General features: G+C 51.9%; 1 protein-coding gene across 1 annotated transcript in view; it reads right to left on the bottom strand.

The window, feature by feature from the left end:
• Positions 1–2,001: 2,001 nt before the first annotated feature.
• DNHD1 (dynein heavy chain domain 1) overlaps positions 2,002–15,647 on the bottom strand; it is a 74,861-nt gene continuing 61,215 nt past the window's right edge. The window contains 15 exon segments of the mRNA XM_034666486.1: positions 2,002–2,389; positions 2,572–3,380; positions 3,543–3,692; positions 3,852–3,943; positions 4,743–4,944; positions 5,029–5,151; positions 5,320–5,506; positions 5,706–6,671; positions 6,795–6,973; positions 7,149–7,301; positions 7,525–7,785; positions 12,473–12,944; positions 13,120–13,551; positions 13,682–13,864; positions 14,118–14,267. Coding sequence (XP_034522377.1) covers positions 2,039–2,389; positions 2,572–3,380; positions 3,543–3,692; positions 3,852–3,943; positions 4,743–4,944; positions 5,029–5,151; positions 5,320–5,506; positions 5,706–6,671; positions 6,795–6,973; positions 7,149–7,301; positions 7,525–7,785; positions 12,473–12,944; positions 13,120–13,551; positions 13,682–13,864; positions 14,118–14,267 — 4,710 coding nt within the window. The 3' untranslated portion in view covers positions 2,002–2,038.

Here is a 15,647-nt window from a genome sequence, read left to right as displayed (position 1 = left end):
AGCTGAAGGCAGACGCCCAACCACTGTGCCACCCAGGCGCCCCTGTTCTAACCAATTTTAGATGGTTTCACAGGTACTGCACTGTTGCTCCCTGCTTCCACTGGAGGATAGATAGTAGCGATGGTATATGTGGATAGAGGGTAGGGTTCATTTATCCAAAAGGACTTCTTTAATACTCTGCTAATCTCCCCTCCTAAAGGGACAGCCCTGTCCCTGATTGACCATGGAAAAGAAAATGAAAGGCTTTCTGAGGAAAGTGGAATCTTTTGCCCCTCTGCTCAGCCTTTTGTTAAAGGACATCGGCTACACCACAGTCACTGGTGAGGGGGTGACTGAAGAGACTGCGAGCCAGCGCTCAGTATACACTGCTGTTTGCATTACCTCCCACCACATAGCTCACACCTAGCCATACAGCGAGGGAAGTTGGTTGTACCTATAAGTTTTCGTGCTGAGAGGTAAGGAGAGGAGCCCATGTAGGCCTTTAGCTCAGTTACATGCCAACCCAACTTTTATCAGACAGCATGCAATCAGTCAATAAAAACTGAGCATATCAAGGCAGAACTCTTGATTCCCTACCCCCAGCCTGTCCCTCCCTCAAATTTCCCATCTCAGTTAGTGACAACATGATCCACTCAGTTGCTCAAGCCTGAAATCTCGATGTCATCCTAGATTTGTCCTCTTCCTTCACTCCCACTTCCTTCATATCCAATTCATCAGCAAGTCTTGTTGGCTTTGCCTCCAAAATATTTCCTAAATCCATCAGTTCTCCATTCCTGGTGTTGGGACCCTAGTCCAAACTCTATCATCTCCCACAAGAATTACTTCAAACCTCCAAACAGATGTTCCTCCTTGTTACTCTGGATTTTCTTCCACCCATCCGCCATAGAACAGCCAGAGTGATCTTTGCAAAATGCAAATTAGATCATGTCCTCTCATACCTAATACTCTCCACTAGATTCCTCCTTATGCTTTTAAAAATAAAATACAAGGTGATTATCATGAAAAGGCTCTATGTGATCTACCCATCTATACCTTTCCATCATTTTTTGTCACCCTACCCCTTATTCACCATACTCCAGCTCCATGTTCTGTCCTGCTTCAAGACCTTTGTGCCTACTGAGGGCTCTACCCAGAAACGCTCCTCCTAGGTCTTCAAATAGCTCTCTTTATCACATTTGGGAAGCGTCTCCTGACCACCCAAAGGATACTAACTGCTCTATTCTAGTCATGCTCTAACACATCAGCCTCCTTTATTTTCTTTACAGCACATACAAATCAAATTTAACTTACCCATATGTTGACCTTTTCTTGTCTGTCTCCCTGCTCTGGAACAACTTCATCAGTGCCAGGAAGAGTACCTGGTTCAGAGGCGTGCTCAATAAATAATTGTTGAGGGGCTCAGTTGGTTAAGCATCTGACTCTTGATTTCGGCTCAGGTCGTGATTTCAGGGTCATGAGATAAAGCCCAGCGTGGGGCTCCCTGCTCAGTGGGGAGTCTGCTTGAGAGTCTCTCTCCTTCTGCCCCTCCCCCCACTAGCCTGCACACTCTCGCATGCACACACTCTCAAAAAATAAATCTTTTTAAAAAATAATTGCTGAATGCACATTAAAACCTTGTATCTTATTTGGCTTTTGTTTTTTTATGTTTATGATCCACTCGGAGAATACTTCACAGCGGAGGGGATGACTGGAAGGGAAAGATTGAGGCATTCTTGATAATACAACAAAGGCTTTAAAAAATCATTTTCAGTTCTAATGTTCCATCTTCAGAAATATCCCTTGTGAAAAAAAATATATCTCTTGTGGATTTACCACAAGTACTCAGACCACAGTAGAAAGCTGGGCGAGGGTTCTGGGTCCTGTGTATTAGCCACCCCATCTGCCAGGCCCATCTCCCACAGGGTACCAACATTCCCCTCTCGGTTGTGCACACTGGGTCTTCCCCGCAGCAGGTCCGTTCTCCATGTGCAGACACCCTGCCCTGCTAAATCTCAGAAATCCTTCATTGAATCACCCCAACTTTATTTTGTCTGCGGGCTCACAGCAAGGGTGGGCTGCACACATGGACTCGCCGACGGTCACAGGTGGTGGGGCTGAGCTTCGTGGGTAGGGGCAGGTGCGCCAGGATGTGCCTGCTGTGTAGCCTAGTAATACCCAGGGGCCCTTCCATGTACACAGGACAGGAGTACACAGACAGGCCGGTGGGGGGTGGTAAGTCACTGGGACCCTGGGCCTGGGCGCTGACGCTGACCGGAGGCAGAGGGCTGGGCTGACTGGAGGTGCTGTCCTGCAGGGCCCCTGCTAATGGGTCCCATTCGGCATTCCGGAGCTGGAGCCCAATCAGCAGCAGCCCCATCTCTGGAACGGTAGGATTTGGACTGTTCACCACCTAGAGGCGCCAGAAGCTGATCAGGCAACGCTAGGAAGCTGAGGCATCGTGGTGGAGGGATATCAGAGCATATGGGGCTATTGAGGAGGCAAGATCACCAAGAGGCAAGGTGGGGTAATTGTAAGGTGGAATCAGGAATTCGAGGGGGCGGAAGTGTAAATGGAGGGCGGGTATGAAGATACCTGGAGGTGCAAAGGGTTGCTGTTCAGCTCCTGATGTTTATGGGGGAGCCCACTGGAGCTGGAGCCTTGGCAAGCAGGGAAATTCGAGCTAGGCACCCGCTGGTTCAGGGTGGCCATAGCAAAGGTAGCCTCCCAACGCAGTGACAGCAGCAGGCGGCGTGGGTGGCAAAAGGCTGATAGGTGAAAGATGCGCTCTGGTACTTTGGTGTCCACGCCCAGATAGCGAACTAACAGCTGCCCACGGCGCGACAGATGTCGCAGCCAGTGCCAGGGTGGCTGCGGGCCGGCAGGCGCATGGGGACGCCAAGGCGGGGGGAAGCGGCCAGTCCAGAGAGCGTGGGCCACAGCGGCACAGCGCGGGGAGGCGCAGGGGGGCGCGCCCTTCAGCTGCTGCAGCAGGCAATCCAGGTCCCGTAGCAGCGCGCCGGCCAGCTGGCTCAGCTCCAGCACCTCTGTCTGGAGGAAAGCCTGCAGAGGCCGCCGCGAGCTCAGTCCCAGCACCGCCCACCCGGCGCCAGACTCTTCCTGGCTGGCGGTCTCCGTCAGCAGAGCCTGCAGCGACTCCAGCCTCCGCTTGGCCAGCGCTAGGCGCTGCCGCAGCCGCTTTTCAGCGCGTCGGCAGCCTCCACGAGACGCAGGAACCCAAATGGGTAAACTCCGCTGCAGCGCGCTCAGGAGAGCGCGACTCTGGTGTCGTAACAGCCAGGCCTGGGGGCCAGCACTCAGTCCGCAGCTCTGAGGTTCAGGGGGTGTGGGCAAGAGGTGCATCTGGGCCTTGCACTCTGCCAAAGCATCGAGCTCCCCTGGCTCTTGGAGGTGAAGGGGAGGGGTGACACATTAAGCCACCATCCCATAACTGTGTGAATATTGCCCCCTCCTACACCTTGTTGGTACCGCGGTTCACATTCCCGAGAGGGGCGCATTACACAGACTGTCCCCCACCCCAACACAGGTACCTGGCTGCAGCTTACCTGGGCTGGGCAGCAGAGTAGACAGCAGATACTGGGGTGTGTGTGGTTGAACCCAGCTCCCGTCGCTGGGGCTCAGGCAGGCTTGTGTTAGGCTAATCAGGGCCTCCCTGTCCTTCTTGTCTCCCAGAGGACCCCCATAGAAAACCGAAGCTGAGAATAAGGTCAGAGCCCCTCAGTTCTAGCCCTTCCAGTTTCCACCTCCTCCCAAAACCAAAGCTGGGAATTATGTCCCTGTCCCAGTACTCCCACTCCCACACCTTTCAGGGCTCTTGGGGGCTGATGACTACATGGGGACAGGAAGGGTCTCACCAGCCAGCTCCTGCATGGCAGCACTGGGATTGCTAAGGCTGGCCCACAGCTGGTCTTGGATCTGAAGGACCTGAATCAGGGTCACTTGACTCCTGGAGGAGGGGAGCAGGAAGTAGGGTTTCAGAACCATCCATATGCTGAGGACTCTGGTCTTTCTAGACCAAGCTCCCAAGCTCCAAACTCACGAGGGTTCACTAGTCATTGCCACTTAGCACTTCAAATTCAACTTGCTTTCAACTGAAATCATCATTTCCTCCCATACCAGCCTCCAGTTGTCTTAGGCAGAGATCTGGGAGCCACCCTTGACTCCTCTTTCTTCCTCACTCCATATTTACTTTCTATCCCTACTGTGACTACCCTAGTCCCTACCACCCATACCATGGTTTGTCCCTTCAGAAAGCCAGAGCCTCCTCAAACAGCTCTGCTTGCCTCCAGCCCTGTCCCATCTGGTCCATTCTACACACTGCAGCCACAGTGATCTTTCCAACAGGTAATTAGGATCACGTTTCTTCTCCGACTTAAAACCCTCCAGTGACTTCCCACTGTCCTCAGGATAAAATCAGGCCCCTTTACCATAGGGTCTTAAAGGCCCTTTACCATAAGCCTCGCCTCTCCCCACTCAACCCCCAACATGTCCACCTTAGCCACACTTCCTTCTGCTGAGCTTAGTTCCCTCTGCTCAGAAAAGCCCCATCTCCCCCTGATCTGCCTCTGCTTCCAAGACTCAGTTCAAAGCAAGATCTCAAAGTCCTTGGAGGGGCCTTTCTTGACTTCCCCTTGCCCTCACACTTTGGTGCTGCCCAGGCAGGAATTAGTCGTACTCCTCAGGCATATGGAAAATGCTGTGTTTGCTGAACCACTGACTGAGCAAGATGGATGGGGGCCCCTCACCAGCGCCCCCTGTGTGCCTGCAGCTTCATTCCATAGAGCTGCCGGTGGAGCAGGAGGCCATGTAAGAGAAGCAGAGGCAGCATCCTTGCTGGGGGTTGCACAGAGAGCTCCTGCTGGGCTAGCTCCAAGCTGTCACTCAAGACGTGGCCCAGCTCCAGAGACTGGTCCCAGAAAACAGGCATGGAGTGTTGAGTCAGCACAGCTGGGGCAGAAGGACAGTGCTGGGTCAGCACAGCACAGTTGCCCTCCTCCTTCAAGCTGAGAGCCTACAGCGGGGACCCCTCACCTGGTAAGGAAGCAATAGCCTCTGCAGACAAAATAAGCCAAAGACGGAAATCTCTGTGGACAGTCGTCACACTCCTGCTTGCAGGTGGGGCTAGAAGCAGTTCTAACTCCAGGTCCGGGACCACTAGGGGTCAGAGATGGGGCTGAGATCAATCAATGGGTAAAGGGTCAGACACAAGTTTGGGATCAGACTTGAGGCTCTGGGCTCAGGAGGGAGATACGGGGGGCAGACTTGGGGTGAGGTGATCAAGCTCAGGCCCGGCCCCCGCCCCGGATTAGGTAGCAGACGCACCCCTGGCTCCATCCAACAGCCTTAGCAAGGGCTGCAGCAGCTCCTTCGGCCAGCGAGGCATCAGATGACAGTTCTCCAACACCAGCCAGTGCCCTCTGTGCATAGCCTGGCATAGCGTGCTGACCACTACTGAGACTGGGTCCCAGGCTTCAGAGCCTAGGGCGATCACCTCCAGATGCTTCTGCCCCTGAACACCAACAGAGAGGTGGCAGAGAACTCAAAGTGATCCTGGGGTGACCCAAGGGACCCAAAGTAATGCCACAAATGGCCCCAGAAATCCCTGAGTAAGCCAGAAAGAGCTATAAGAATGCTGCGAGGGGGCCACCACACCCCATCTCGGCCCACAGGGGTCTGGTGTCTCTATGGCCAAGAGACTAGGCTCAAACCTGCTCATGCCTGGCAGCCAGTTTCTGGATGACAGTCAGGGGATGCATCGTGGCTGTGGGGTGACCAGGTGGTGGCAACAAGATGAGCACAGGCTGAGTCGCCTGGCTGCATTCAAAGGGTATTGTGGAGGCACCCAGGTTTTCATCCAGGGGCCGGCCCAGGAGGCTGGTGGTGAAGTCTGCCAGGGCCCCTGCCAGGCACTCAGGTCGCAGCACACGCCACAGAATCAGCTTCTGGAGGAGGCTGAGTGGATCGGGCCCAGGCCTAGGCCCAGGTGCAGGACCCAGCACTGTGGATGACAGTGACAGGTAAGCCTGCCAAACAGTGGAGTGCCCTGCCAGGGAGGCACACAGCCCAGCAAATGGGGGCAGCAGCTCCAACATGCCGCATTCGTGCCAGGCTCTCAGCCCTAGCCAGGCCGGCCGAGCCACACCCGGCTTGCGGTAGCCTGTGCTAGGAGAGGCTGCCAGGCCAGGCCAAAATGCCAGCCTCTCCAGCTCTGGTGCTTTCCTTGCCGCTTGCAGCAGTGCCAAAGCGCCCAGGGCCCCCACCAGTGGTACTTGGGTCGGGCCCAGTGCAGCCACAGTGCTGCCCAGGAGCTGGCGGGTCAGCTGTGCTCGCAGATGCAGCAGATGGCTGGGCAGGTCCTCCCCCTGATGAGTCTCACGGTGCCTCACGCTGTGCAGAGCCCGCCTGGTGGCCGCTAGCCAGTTGTCGGGGCTCATGCGGAAAGGTGGCAGCAGGTGCTGCAGTGGGCTAAGGGCCTTTATTATGGCCATTCCGTGCCAGACCACACGCCGATAGGGTGCCCACAGCGCCACCTCCTGCAGTGTCATGTCTTCTAGATCCTCGCAGTGGGCGCGCAGCTGACATAGCTCTGCCTGGGCCCTCACCATGTCCCGCAGGAATTTCGCTGGTTTCTGGTATTTGGGGTTCTGGAACAGCAGCAGCAGCAGCAGCCGCTCCTGCAAACAGTCACCTGTTCCGTGGGTCTGACCCTTTCCCACACAGTCCACCAACTCATCTCTGCCCCCATACCCGGGCCCCTCCAAAGCTCACCCCCACCCACAGCTGGGACCCCCAGGCACCTCTGCAGCCTCCACAGCTTCACAGCTGTCCAGGGCTCTGGTCTTCAGGTCCTGCCAGCGGCTCTTGAGCTCGGGACACTCTATGCACAAGATTTCATGCAGCATCTGGTCTTCTAGGATATCCATGTTCAGGCCCAGATCCAGCACATTCAGGCCCTTCAGCAGTTCATAACCTAGCACTGGGGTCACACGGGAGATGCTTAACCCTTTCCCCTTGGCAAAGCCAGTGGGTGGGGCGCACTGGGCGCACGGCTCCCGACCACAGTCCTGAGCCTGCTCGGGGCCAGACTGAGGGAAGTGGGAGGCCTAGTATGTCCACAAAGCTGTGGTGGCAACTTACGCACTGGGGCTCACCTTTTCCCAAGGCACTGAGGGGGAGAGTAGTGCTCAGATAGAGACAGAAGCCAGGCTGCACCTGGGGAAGGCTCAGCTCCTCCCGCTGCAGTAGCCAGTGCAGTTCTTGGCACCCTAGGCCCAGCTCCATGTTGGTCAGTAGCACAGGCAGGCCTGAGGGGGAGACAAGGACACCATACCCACCATGCCAGCACCCTGCCCCTCTGCCACACAAAATCTGGCTCTGACCAGCTCCCTGCTGGCTGATAGGAGGATTCCCTCAGGGCTCTTCCACACAGTTAGTGCCTGCTTAAGGATGGGAGCTGAGGTCAGGCTGGGGGTGAGAGGCGTGTGGGGCCACAGAAGGGGGACATGGTGGGTGGGGACCCATTCTCACCACTGGCAGCTGCCTCCTGGAGCTGAGGGCCCAGCTCTGGGTCAGCGCCTGAGAGCACACGAAGGTGGGGAAGGGGCAGAGATCCAGTCTCAGAGGCTGGCCTTGATCCTTCTCTCTCTGTCTCCTCCTCCTCATTTTCCCTGTCCTCTGTCTTCTGCTCTTTTGTCTTGTCCTTGGCCTCATCACATTCTTCTCTACTGTCATCTTCCTCTTCCATGGCGTCTTCTTCTTCTTCTTCTTGATTTCTCACAAAGCCCTTCTCTGTGGCAGAAAGATGCAGGGGACTCCTCTCAGAGGATGAACCAGGCTCCTAGGGAGCACTGTTCACCCAAGGGCCCCATCTCATGAGGGAAGGCCCGCAGGAAGACACCTTAGGAAAGTCACTTAAGCTCCTTCTTTTTTTTTTTTTTAAGTTTTTTAAATTTTTTAAAGATTTTATTTATTTATTTGACAGAGATAGAGACAGCCAGCGAGAGAGGGAACACAAGCCAGGGGGAGTGGGAGAGGAAGAAGCAGGCTCATAGCAGAAGAACCTGATGTGGGGCTCTATCCCAGAACGCTGGGATCACGCCCTGAGCCGAAGGCAGACGCTTAACCGCTGTGCCACCCAGGCGCCCCCACTTAAGCTCCTTCTGACTCAATTTCCTTATCTGCAACACATCTGCAACATGGGGTTGATGTCAGTGGGTACCTCACAGGGCTACCATGAAGACGACATGAAGTGATACATAGAAAGCAGTCTGCTGGACCTAGTAAGCACTCGACAAATGTTAGCTGTCATTATTATTCTCTAAAACTCCAGGGAGGGGTTCTGGGTATCCCTGAAATCAGCTCCATTTCTGCTTTCCACCACATTGGTTAGGAGAGTCTGTGTATTTCTCTTTTTGCCTAAGCTAATTCTATCGCAATGAAAAGAATTGTTGCTAATACAGAAATCAGTGCCCAGAAGTAGCAACTTAAGTGAAAGGCCATAAACTGGAATTAGCCAAGTGATGGGGTGTACGGTGGACACGGATGCCTCCCTCCCCAGTCCCCTTCTCCTTTGCCTCCTCTCCTGCAGGAATTAGAAAAGATAAATATTTTTTACGTATTAAGAAATTTAAGAATTCTAATAATTTTTTTAAGAAGTGTTAACGCATTGGGGCGCCTGGGTGGCTCAGTCGGTTAAGTGTCTGCCTTCAGCTCAGGGCATGATCCCACGGTCCTGGGATGGAGCCCCGCATAGGGCTCCCTGCTCAGAGGGGAGTCTGCTCCTCCCTCTCCCTCTACCCCTTCCCCCACTTGTGCTCGCTCTCTCTCTCAAATAAATAAAATCTTTTTGTAAAAAGTATTAAGCATTAAGAAGTAGGCGAGTGGAGGTTGCCAGGTCCACAGTTTAGTGGATTCATTTCCTATTGCTTAACAAATTACCACAAATTACCACTTAGCAGCTTAAAACAACACCCATTTATTATGTCTGAGTACAGAAGGTTAGAAGCCCCGCACAGAATGATTGGATGCTCTGCTTGGAGTTACACGGGGCTAATCAGGCATCAACTGGGGCTGCAGTTCTCGTCTGGGGCTTGGGTCCTCTTTCAGGCTTTCTGGTTTTTGAAAGAATTCATTTCTATCTCACACTTTCCCAGTAGCCCACTCCACCTTCAAACCAGCTCAGTTTCTTGAACCCTTCTCATGTTTCAAATCTCCCTGTCTCTTCTTTCCTCCTTGCTTCTTCGAAGGGCACATGTGATTACGCTGGGTGCATCCAGATAATCCAGGATATCTCTATCTTAAGATCAGTTGGTTAGTAATCTTAATTACATCTGCAGAGTCTTTCCTGCCATGGAACATAGTTACAGGAGTAACAATGGAGGACAAAGGTCATGGGGACCAAAACTCTGCCTACCACATTTGGCTATTCAGACTTCTGGAAAGATCTTTCGTTTTCCTGATAAAAGGGGCGAAATGGCTAGCAGCAACTCTGACACGACGCAGCCATTGGATAGCAGCCATATGGTAACAAATTACCACAAATATGACGGCTGAAAAAAAAACCACAAAAACTTATTTCCTCATAGTTCTGGAGGCCAGAAGTCCAAAATCAAGGTGTTGGGAAAGCTGCACTCCCTCTGAAGGCTTTAAGGGAGACTCCTTCCTTGCCTTCTCCAGCTTCTGTTGGTTCCAGGAATTCCCTGGCTTGTGGCTACATCACTGCACTGTCTGTCTCCATCCTCATGTGGCCTTCCCTCTGTGAACCTATGCCTTCTCTTTTTTCTCTTATAAGGACAATTGTCATTGGATTTAGGGCCAATCCAGATAATGTAGGGTGATCTCATTTCAAGGTTCTTAATTTAATTATACCTACAAGACTCTTTTTCCAAATAAGTTCGTATTAATTAATAGGTTCTTTGGGTTAGGATTCAACCCACTACATTCAACCCACTATAATGTGATAAGCCAACATTCTAAGGATCACTGAGCAGAAAGATAGAAGAGTCCGGGTACTTGAAGTCAATACTGAAGCCCTGTGCCTGCTTATCTCAGTACTTCTTAGAATGTGAGATAAATAAATCCTTCTTTCTATTCTCTCTCTTTTTTTTAAATAGGCTCCACACCCAGAGTGGAACCCAGTGGGGGCCTGAACTCACAACCCTGAGATCCAAGCCTGAGCTGAGATCAAGCAAGAGTCAACTGCTTAACCAACTGAGCCATCCAGGTGCCCCAATAAATCCTTATTTCTTATGCCCTGGTAAGTTGGGCTTTTGTTACTGATCGTGATAGCATTCCTAGCTGATACAGTGAGTTAGTGGTGGGGAGGGGCAGTGAGGATTTTTCTTTTCCCTACTAGGTTATGTGATGGGTAAGAAGTTGGTTTATCTCAGGGGATTGGACCATATGCTCACTGAACTTCAGTGGATTTAACAGGAGGCATGCTGGCTACTTCTCTACTTAGATAAGAGGAACAACCTCCCGAAAAAAAGCTTAGAGAAAATTCCTTTCTGCTCATATCAAGCAATTTCAGACCACAGGTGATCAGATAGTCATGCATCCTGTTGATTTGTAAAAATGATTTTCTACCCTATGGTGCATGGAATAGGAAATTACTGGCTATTGGAAGAACCTGGAAAATCAGGGAAGTCTAATTCTCCAGGTCCATCCCAAGCACTTCTCTTTAAGCATTATTCCCTGCTTGACAAACGTAATAGTCTCCCTCCCCCTTTTGATTTGGATACAGCCCCAAGTAATAGGGGCTACATTCCATGGCCAGTTAGCCTAAGCTCACTACTCAGACTATTTTATTACTACAGCTCTGAGATAAAGGCCAAGGTTTAGCTGGATGACAATTACATTGAGGCTTAGTGGGATTGCTACAGCCCCAGAACCAATGTTAGGAGAGAAGACAAAAAAATGGGGTTTAAATTCATGAATGAGAATATATCAAGATTTCTGACATTGGTTAATAACTAATAGAGTCCTTACAAATGAAATCCGATGGAAAAAGATGAGAGATTTAAAGGAATTAGGTAGAAAATCCCCTGTCTGGTAACAAGTGATCAGTGTTTGCTTAATTTTAAGGCAAATCCTAAGCCCCCATCCCATTCCAATAGGAAGTGGGTATGTAAGGCAGAACAGCTACAAACAGGGGACTCTTGCCCAGTGTTCCTTTCACAGATAGCCCTGGGGACAATGGACAAGGAAAATTATACTGTTCATCAGACCCCAGGACAGCCAAAGTTGCGGTCTAAGAACTCTCTATAGCCAGTGATGTGATGCTAATCATTGGCCTTACTGTCGCTGTTTGGCGTTCCACAGCACATGCTGAAGACTGATATACAAATGTGTGTTTCTTACCCTTACCTGGCTTTTGAACAGGAAGTTTACTGTAGTTATCTCGATTTGATTTCGCTTCACCCTGCGTATCAGGTGTATTACTAGGGTGAGTTTTAGCGTGTACTCTATCATAGGTTATAGAATCACAAAGAGCCACATCTGGGCCTGATCAAGAACAGTGAACATCATTGACAGTTCGTGAACTCAGAATTGGATGCTGCAGCTGGAGGTTTCTTCAGGGTGTCTCTTACTAGAGAGGGGGTAAACTCACTTACAGTTACAGATGGGATAGTTGTGTCATGGGCATTTTTGTAACGGGGTATGGGCACAAGGGAAGGTTGTGCTGGACAGCCAAGGAATGGAGTGGAATAGTAGTAGTAGTCATACATTAGTAGTGATACTAACATTTTTGGAAACTTGCTATTTTTAGGCACTGTGTGAACCCCTTTTACATGCATTATCTTACTTAATACAGTGTTTTATGAGATGGGTATAATTAAGATGTTCATTCTACTGGCAAATAAATTTAGGCTTAGACTGATTAAGTACCTTGCCCTATTTGCACAGCTAGTAAAGAACAGATATTTGACCCAGACGGTCTGATTATAGAGCCCATGTTACAGACCACTTTATTATATACTGTCCATTGTAGATGGCTATTATTCTCCCCAATGCAATTCCCAACCCCTTCTTCTGGAAAATTAACACCCTTTTTTCCTTTGCCTACATAACACACTTGCTTCCTTCCCCTAGGAAACACCTCCTTCTGCCACTCCACCCAGATGGGTCTCTGCTCCAATCAGAGCTAATAGAAATATTTCCCCAGAATTCCTGAACATGGGATAAATTTGGATAGTAAGGAAGGCTCTGAGTTGTAGGCCAAGTTTCTAAGAGTGCTGGGCAGACCAGGGAAGTGGAAGATCATGGACTGATCATTTAGATTCAGAAATCATTGCAATATAGGCCCCAAGAAGTAAATATGACCTAACTGATTAATATCATATGGGCTGATGAAGTCTAGGATACCCTGGCCACAAAACTTTAGTGTTTTCATTATGAAAGGGAAGACCACATGTGGCCGAGAGCATTGGCTGTTCAGATCCCCGAGAAGCTTTATGTTTGTTATCCCTGGCTTTACCTCTGCACTCAGTGGGGCCTGGGGCCAAGCATCTGGTCTCCTGCAGAGGCAGGGGGTTCAGCCAGATGAGGGCCTGGTTGCTGGGGTCAAGCACCAGAGGCCAACGGCAACTGGAGTAGTGGCTGTTGCTTCGCAGAAGCAGGCCTGCCAGGCGGGCTGACTTGGCCTGGGGCTTCAGGTCTCGGTCCCACTGGAGCTGTTCAGATTCAGAGCTTAGCAAGGACAGAAGGCTGAAGGGAGAGCGTATGGAGAGCAGGGGGTTCTTTGGTGGCACGACGACAGATTTCTGCTTCTGCTTCAGTGCCTGTGCCACATCGTCTGGGCCCAGGGTCTCCTGAAAGCCCCTACACAGAGCCAGCCACTTGTCTAGTAGCTCCTGGCGCCGCACTGGCGGGAAAGGACCCAGGTAGGTGATGGCAGCCGAACACAGGAGGGCGTCTCCGAACACAGTCAGGCAGTGCCCCTTCAACTTCTGGCGGGACGGGAGAGCAGAGGGCATGTGGGCCAGCGAGGAGGATATAGGCAGAGAGGGAGCGAGGCAGGGGGTGCAGGGAAGCATGGCAGGGAGGGCCCAGGGAGGAGCCGAGGGGTTGGGGGCTGGGGTGCAGAAATGAACTTTGGGGGGAAATCTGGGAGGGACTGCTTACCTGGAGCTCTGTGGTCCAGGAGTACATGGGTGTGAGCGGCGCCGCCTTGATGGGCCACTTGTGATATTGGCCACACTGAGCCTGACTGAACTTCTCTATCATATGGTTGTTCGAAGCCTGGGCCTCTTCCAGCGTCTTGGCCAGATCCAAATTGTGCTCTCGGGTCTCCTGGGCCTGGAACTGGTGGTGGCCCAGGCGGGCCTGCTCCCGAGCCAGCGTGGCCTCTATCTGCCGCAGCAGCAGGCCCGTGGGCAGTCCTCGACGCTGGGCCAGCCCATAGCGCAGAACCGCCCAGAGCCAGGCTGCCAGGTTTGCTGCAGGTATGCTTACTGCCCGCAGAGCTGCATCGCTCATACCTGGAGCCTTCAGAGCTTGGGTTAACTTTATCACCTCTGAGTCCGTCATCTTCTCCTTGGGGAAGAACACCAGCTCCTGGAAAAGTGGGTTAAGAGGGGTAAGGGCAAACATAGGTGCTCTGCACCTTGCCCCAACCGCCTCATTCTGCCAGGGTCCCCCCCTTAGGCCTCCACTCTCCTCCTCAATTGTGCTCCACATTCCCTACCTGATAAAAATCCTCAGTGCATAAAAGTTGCTTAGCACTGGCCCAGCCTGTTTCACAGTGGAACAGGTCGCACAGGGCATCGGTCACCTGGACCACTGATTCTGGTGGCACTCGATAGCTCCGTAACTCCTCAAAGTCAGCCACCTGCAGCTGGCTCAGAGGTCCCAGGAAGGCCTTGCCCATCTAAATGAGGAGAGATGCACTCTTGAAGTGAGTTCCCAGAGTGTCCTCTTCCTTCAAGGTGTTGCCAGGAGGGATCACTTCTTCCTAGGGGTTCCCATGAGTGACAGTGCCTCAAGCCATCCTTTTACCTTTGCCCCTTCCCCAGAAGACTCCATGACTGGGAGTCGCCCCATTCTCCCCTCTGGGCATCCTGTGAAAGGCCATCCCCTCCCCAGAGAGGACCAGTGCAGGACAGGCAGCAGGAAGAGCCCACCTGCTCCAGGAAAGCCTCATGCTGAGCCCGCAGGGCATCCCGCTGCTTGGTCAGGTTCTCAATGAGCTTCTCCTGCTGCTGACAGTCTGCCAGCTGCTGCTTGAACAGCCCCTTGCCTTTCTCTAGCTGCTGCTGAAGTAAGCTGATGTTCTGTAAACAGAGATCCAGGCTCTGCAGCTCCGGATCCTGGGCCAGGTGGGAATACCCCAAAGGGAGCCCCGTGGGCTTGGGACTCCAGCATACCCCTCACTTGATAGTGAGGACGACCAAGTTGAACTCCATCTAGGCCCCAGATAAAGACTGAGCCCTGGAACTGTCACTTACTGGTGTGTGAGTTACACACCAGGTAATGCAGATCCAAGTGGGTGCTTACTTCTCCTGATCTGCCACACAGGCCCAGGCAGTCTGACTCCAAAGCCTGTGTGCTTAACCATTATACTACACTTCCATCTTACTTGACCCATTAGCAGCATTTGTCACAGAAGACAGTTCCCTCCCTCTTGAAGCACTGTCTTCTCTGGACTTTTGTGACCCCGTGTTATCCTTTGGCTTTCTCCAGCTTCGGTGGCTGCTCTTTCTCTGTCTCTTCCTCTACCATCCCTTAAGTATTCCTTGGCAATGTTTCAGGGTCTCCTTATCTTCTCATTCTACACTTCTATGTGTCCTCCCTAATCTCATGGCTTTGATGACCACTTCTATTTGAACAACTCTCAAATCGCTACCTCGAGCCAGATTTTTTCCTGAGCCTCAAATCCGTGTATCCGTCTGCTTAGTAGCAATCTCCTCTTCGATGCCTCACAGGCCCCTTGGACTCCACACGTCCACAAATGAACAACGTCTTGGCTGTGCCCCATGGGATCTCTTGCAGTCTTACTTGCCTCCTCACCTGTTCCTTTTCTCAGAGAACTGTGGCAAAACACACTCAAGTTTCCCAAGGAAGAAAACTTCATTGTAACCCTGACTCCATCTCTTCTATTCCCCCAAACCCAGCCCATCTTCAAGGCTATGCAGGTTTACCTCCTGTCCGTCCTTTCTGCTCCCCTGCCTGTGCCCATGCTCCCCCACTGCCATCTCAGCTTCTGCTCTACTCCTCTCTCCATACTGCAGCCAAATACCATCATCATCATGTTCCCAAACACTCACCACTCTCCCAGTTGGTTTATGAGGCCTCCGTGCCCAGGAGGCCTTGACTCCACTTTCCAACCTCATGTCTCTCCTCCCCCAGCACCCCACTCTCCAGCCGTTCCTGACTTTGAGCTCCTCGGACGTGGTACACGTTCTCTCGCCTCTGGGCCTCTGCCCGTGCTTACTTCAGCCCGTGACATCCTCCCCACCCCCACTCCCTTTTATGCCAAATCTTAGCTAACCTCCAGGTATCAGCTTTGGTGCACTTCATTCATTTGTTTCCATATTTAAGGAATGTTTTTTAGTGCTTGCCTGTTCTACACCTTACTCATTGTGGTACTTTGCTTTCTCTAGAAAGGACTTTCTGGACTTTCTCTGTCATAACACACTGTCTTGTAATTGCCT

The sequence above is a fragment of the Ailuropoda melanoleuca genome, chromosome 8 (genome assembly GCF_002007445.2).
Source record: "Ailuropoda melanoleuca isolate Jingjing chromosome 8, ASM200744v2, whole genome shotgun sequence".
Lineage (NCBI taxonomy): Eukaryota > Metazoa > Chordata > Mammalia > Carnivora > Ursidae > Ailuropoda > Ailuropoda melanoleuca.
Note: the sequence above shows the minus strand (reverse complement) of the source record. Positions and strands in the feature narration are given on the sequence as shown.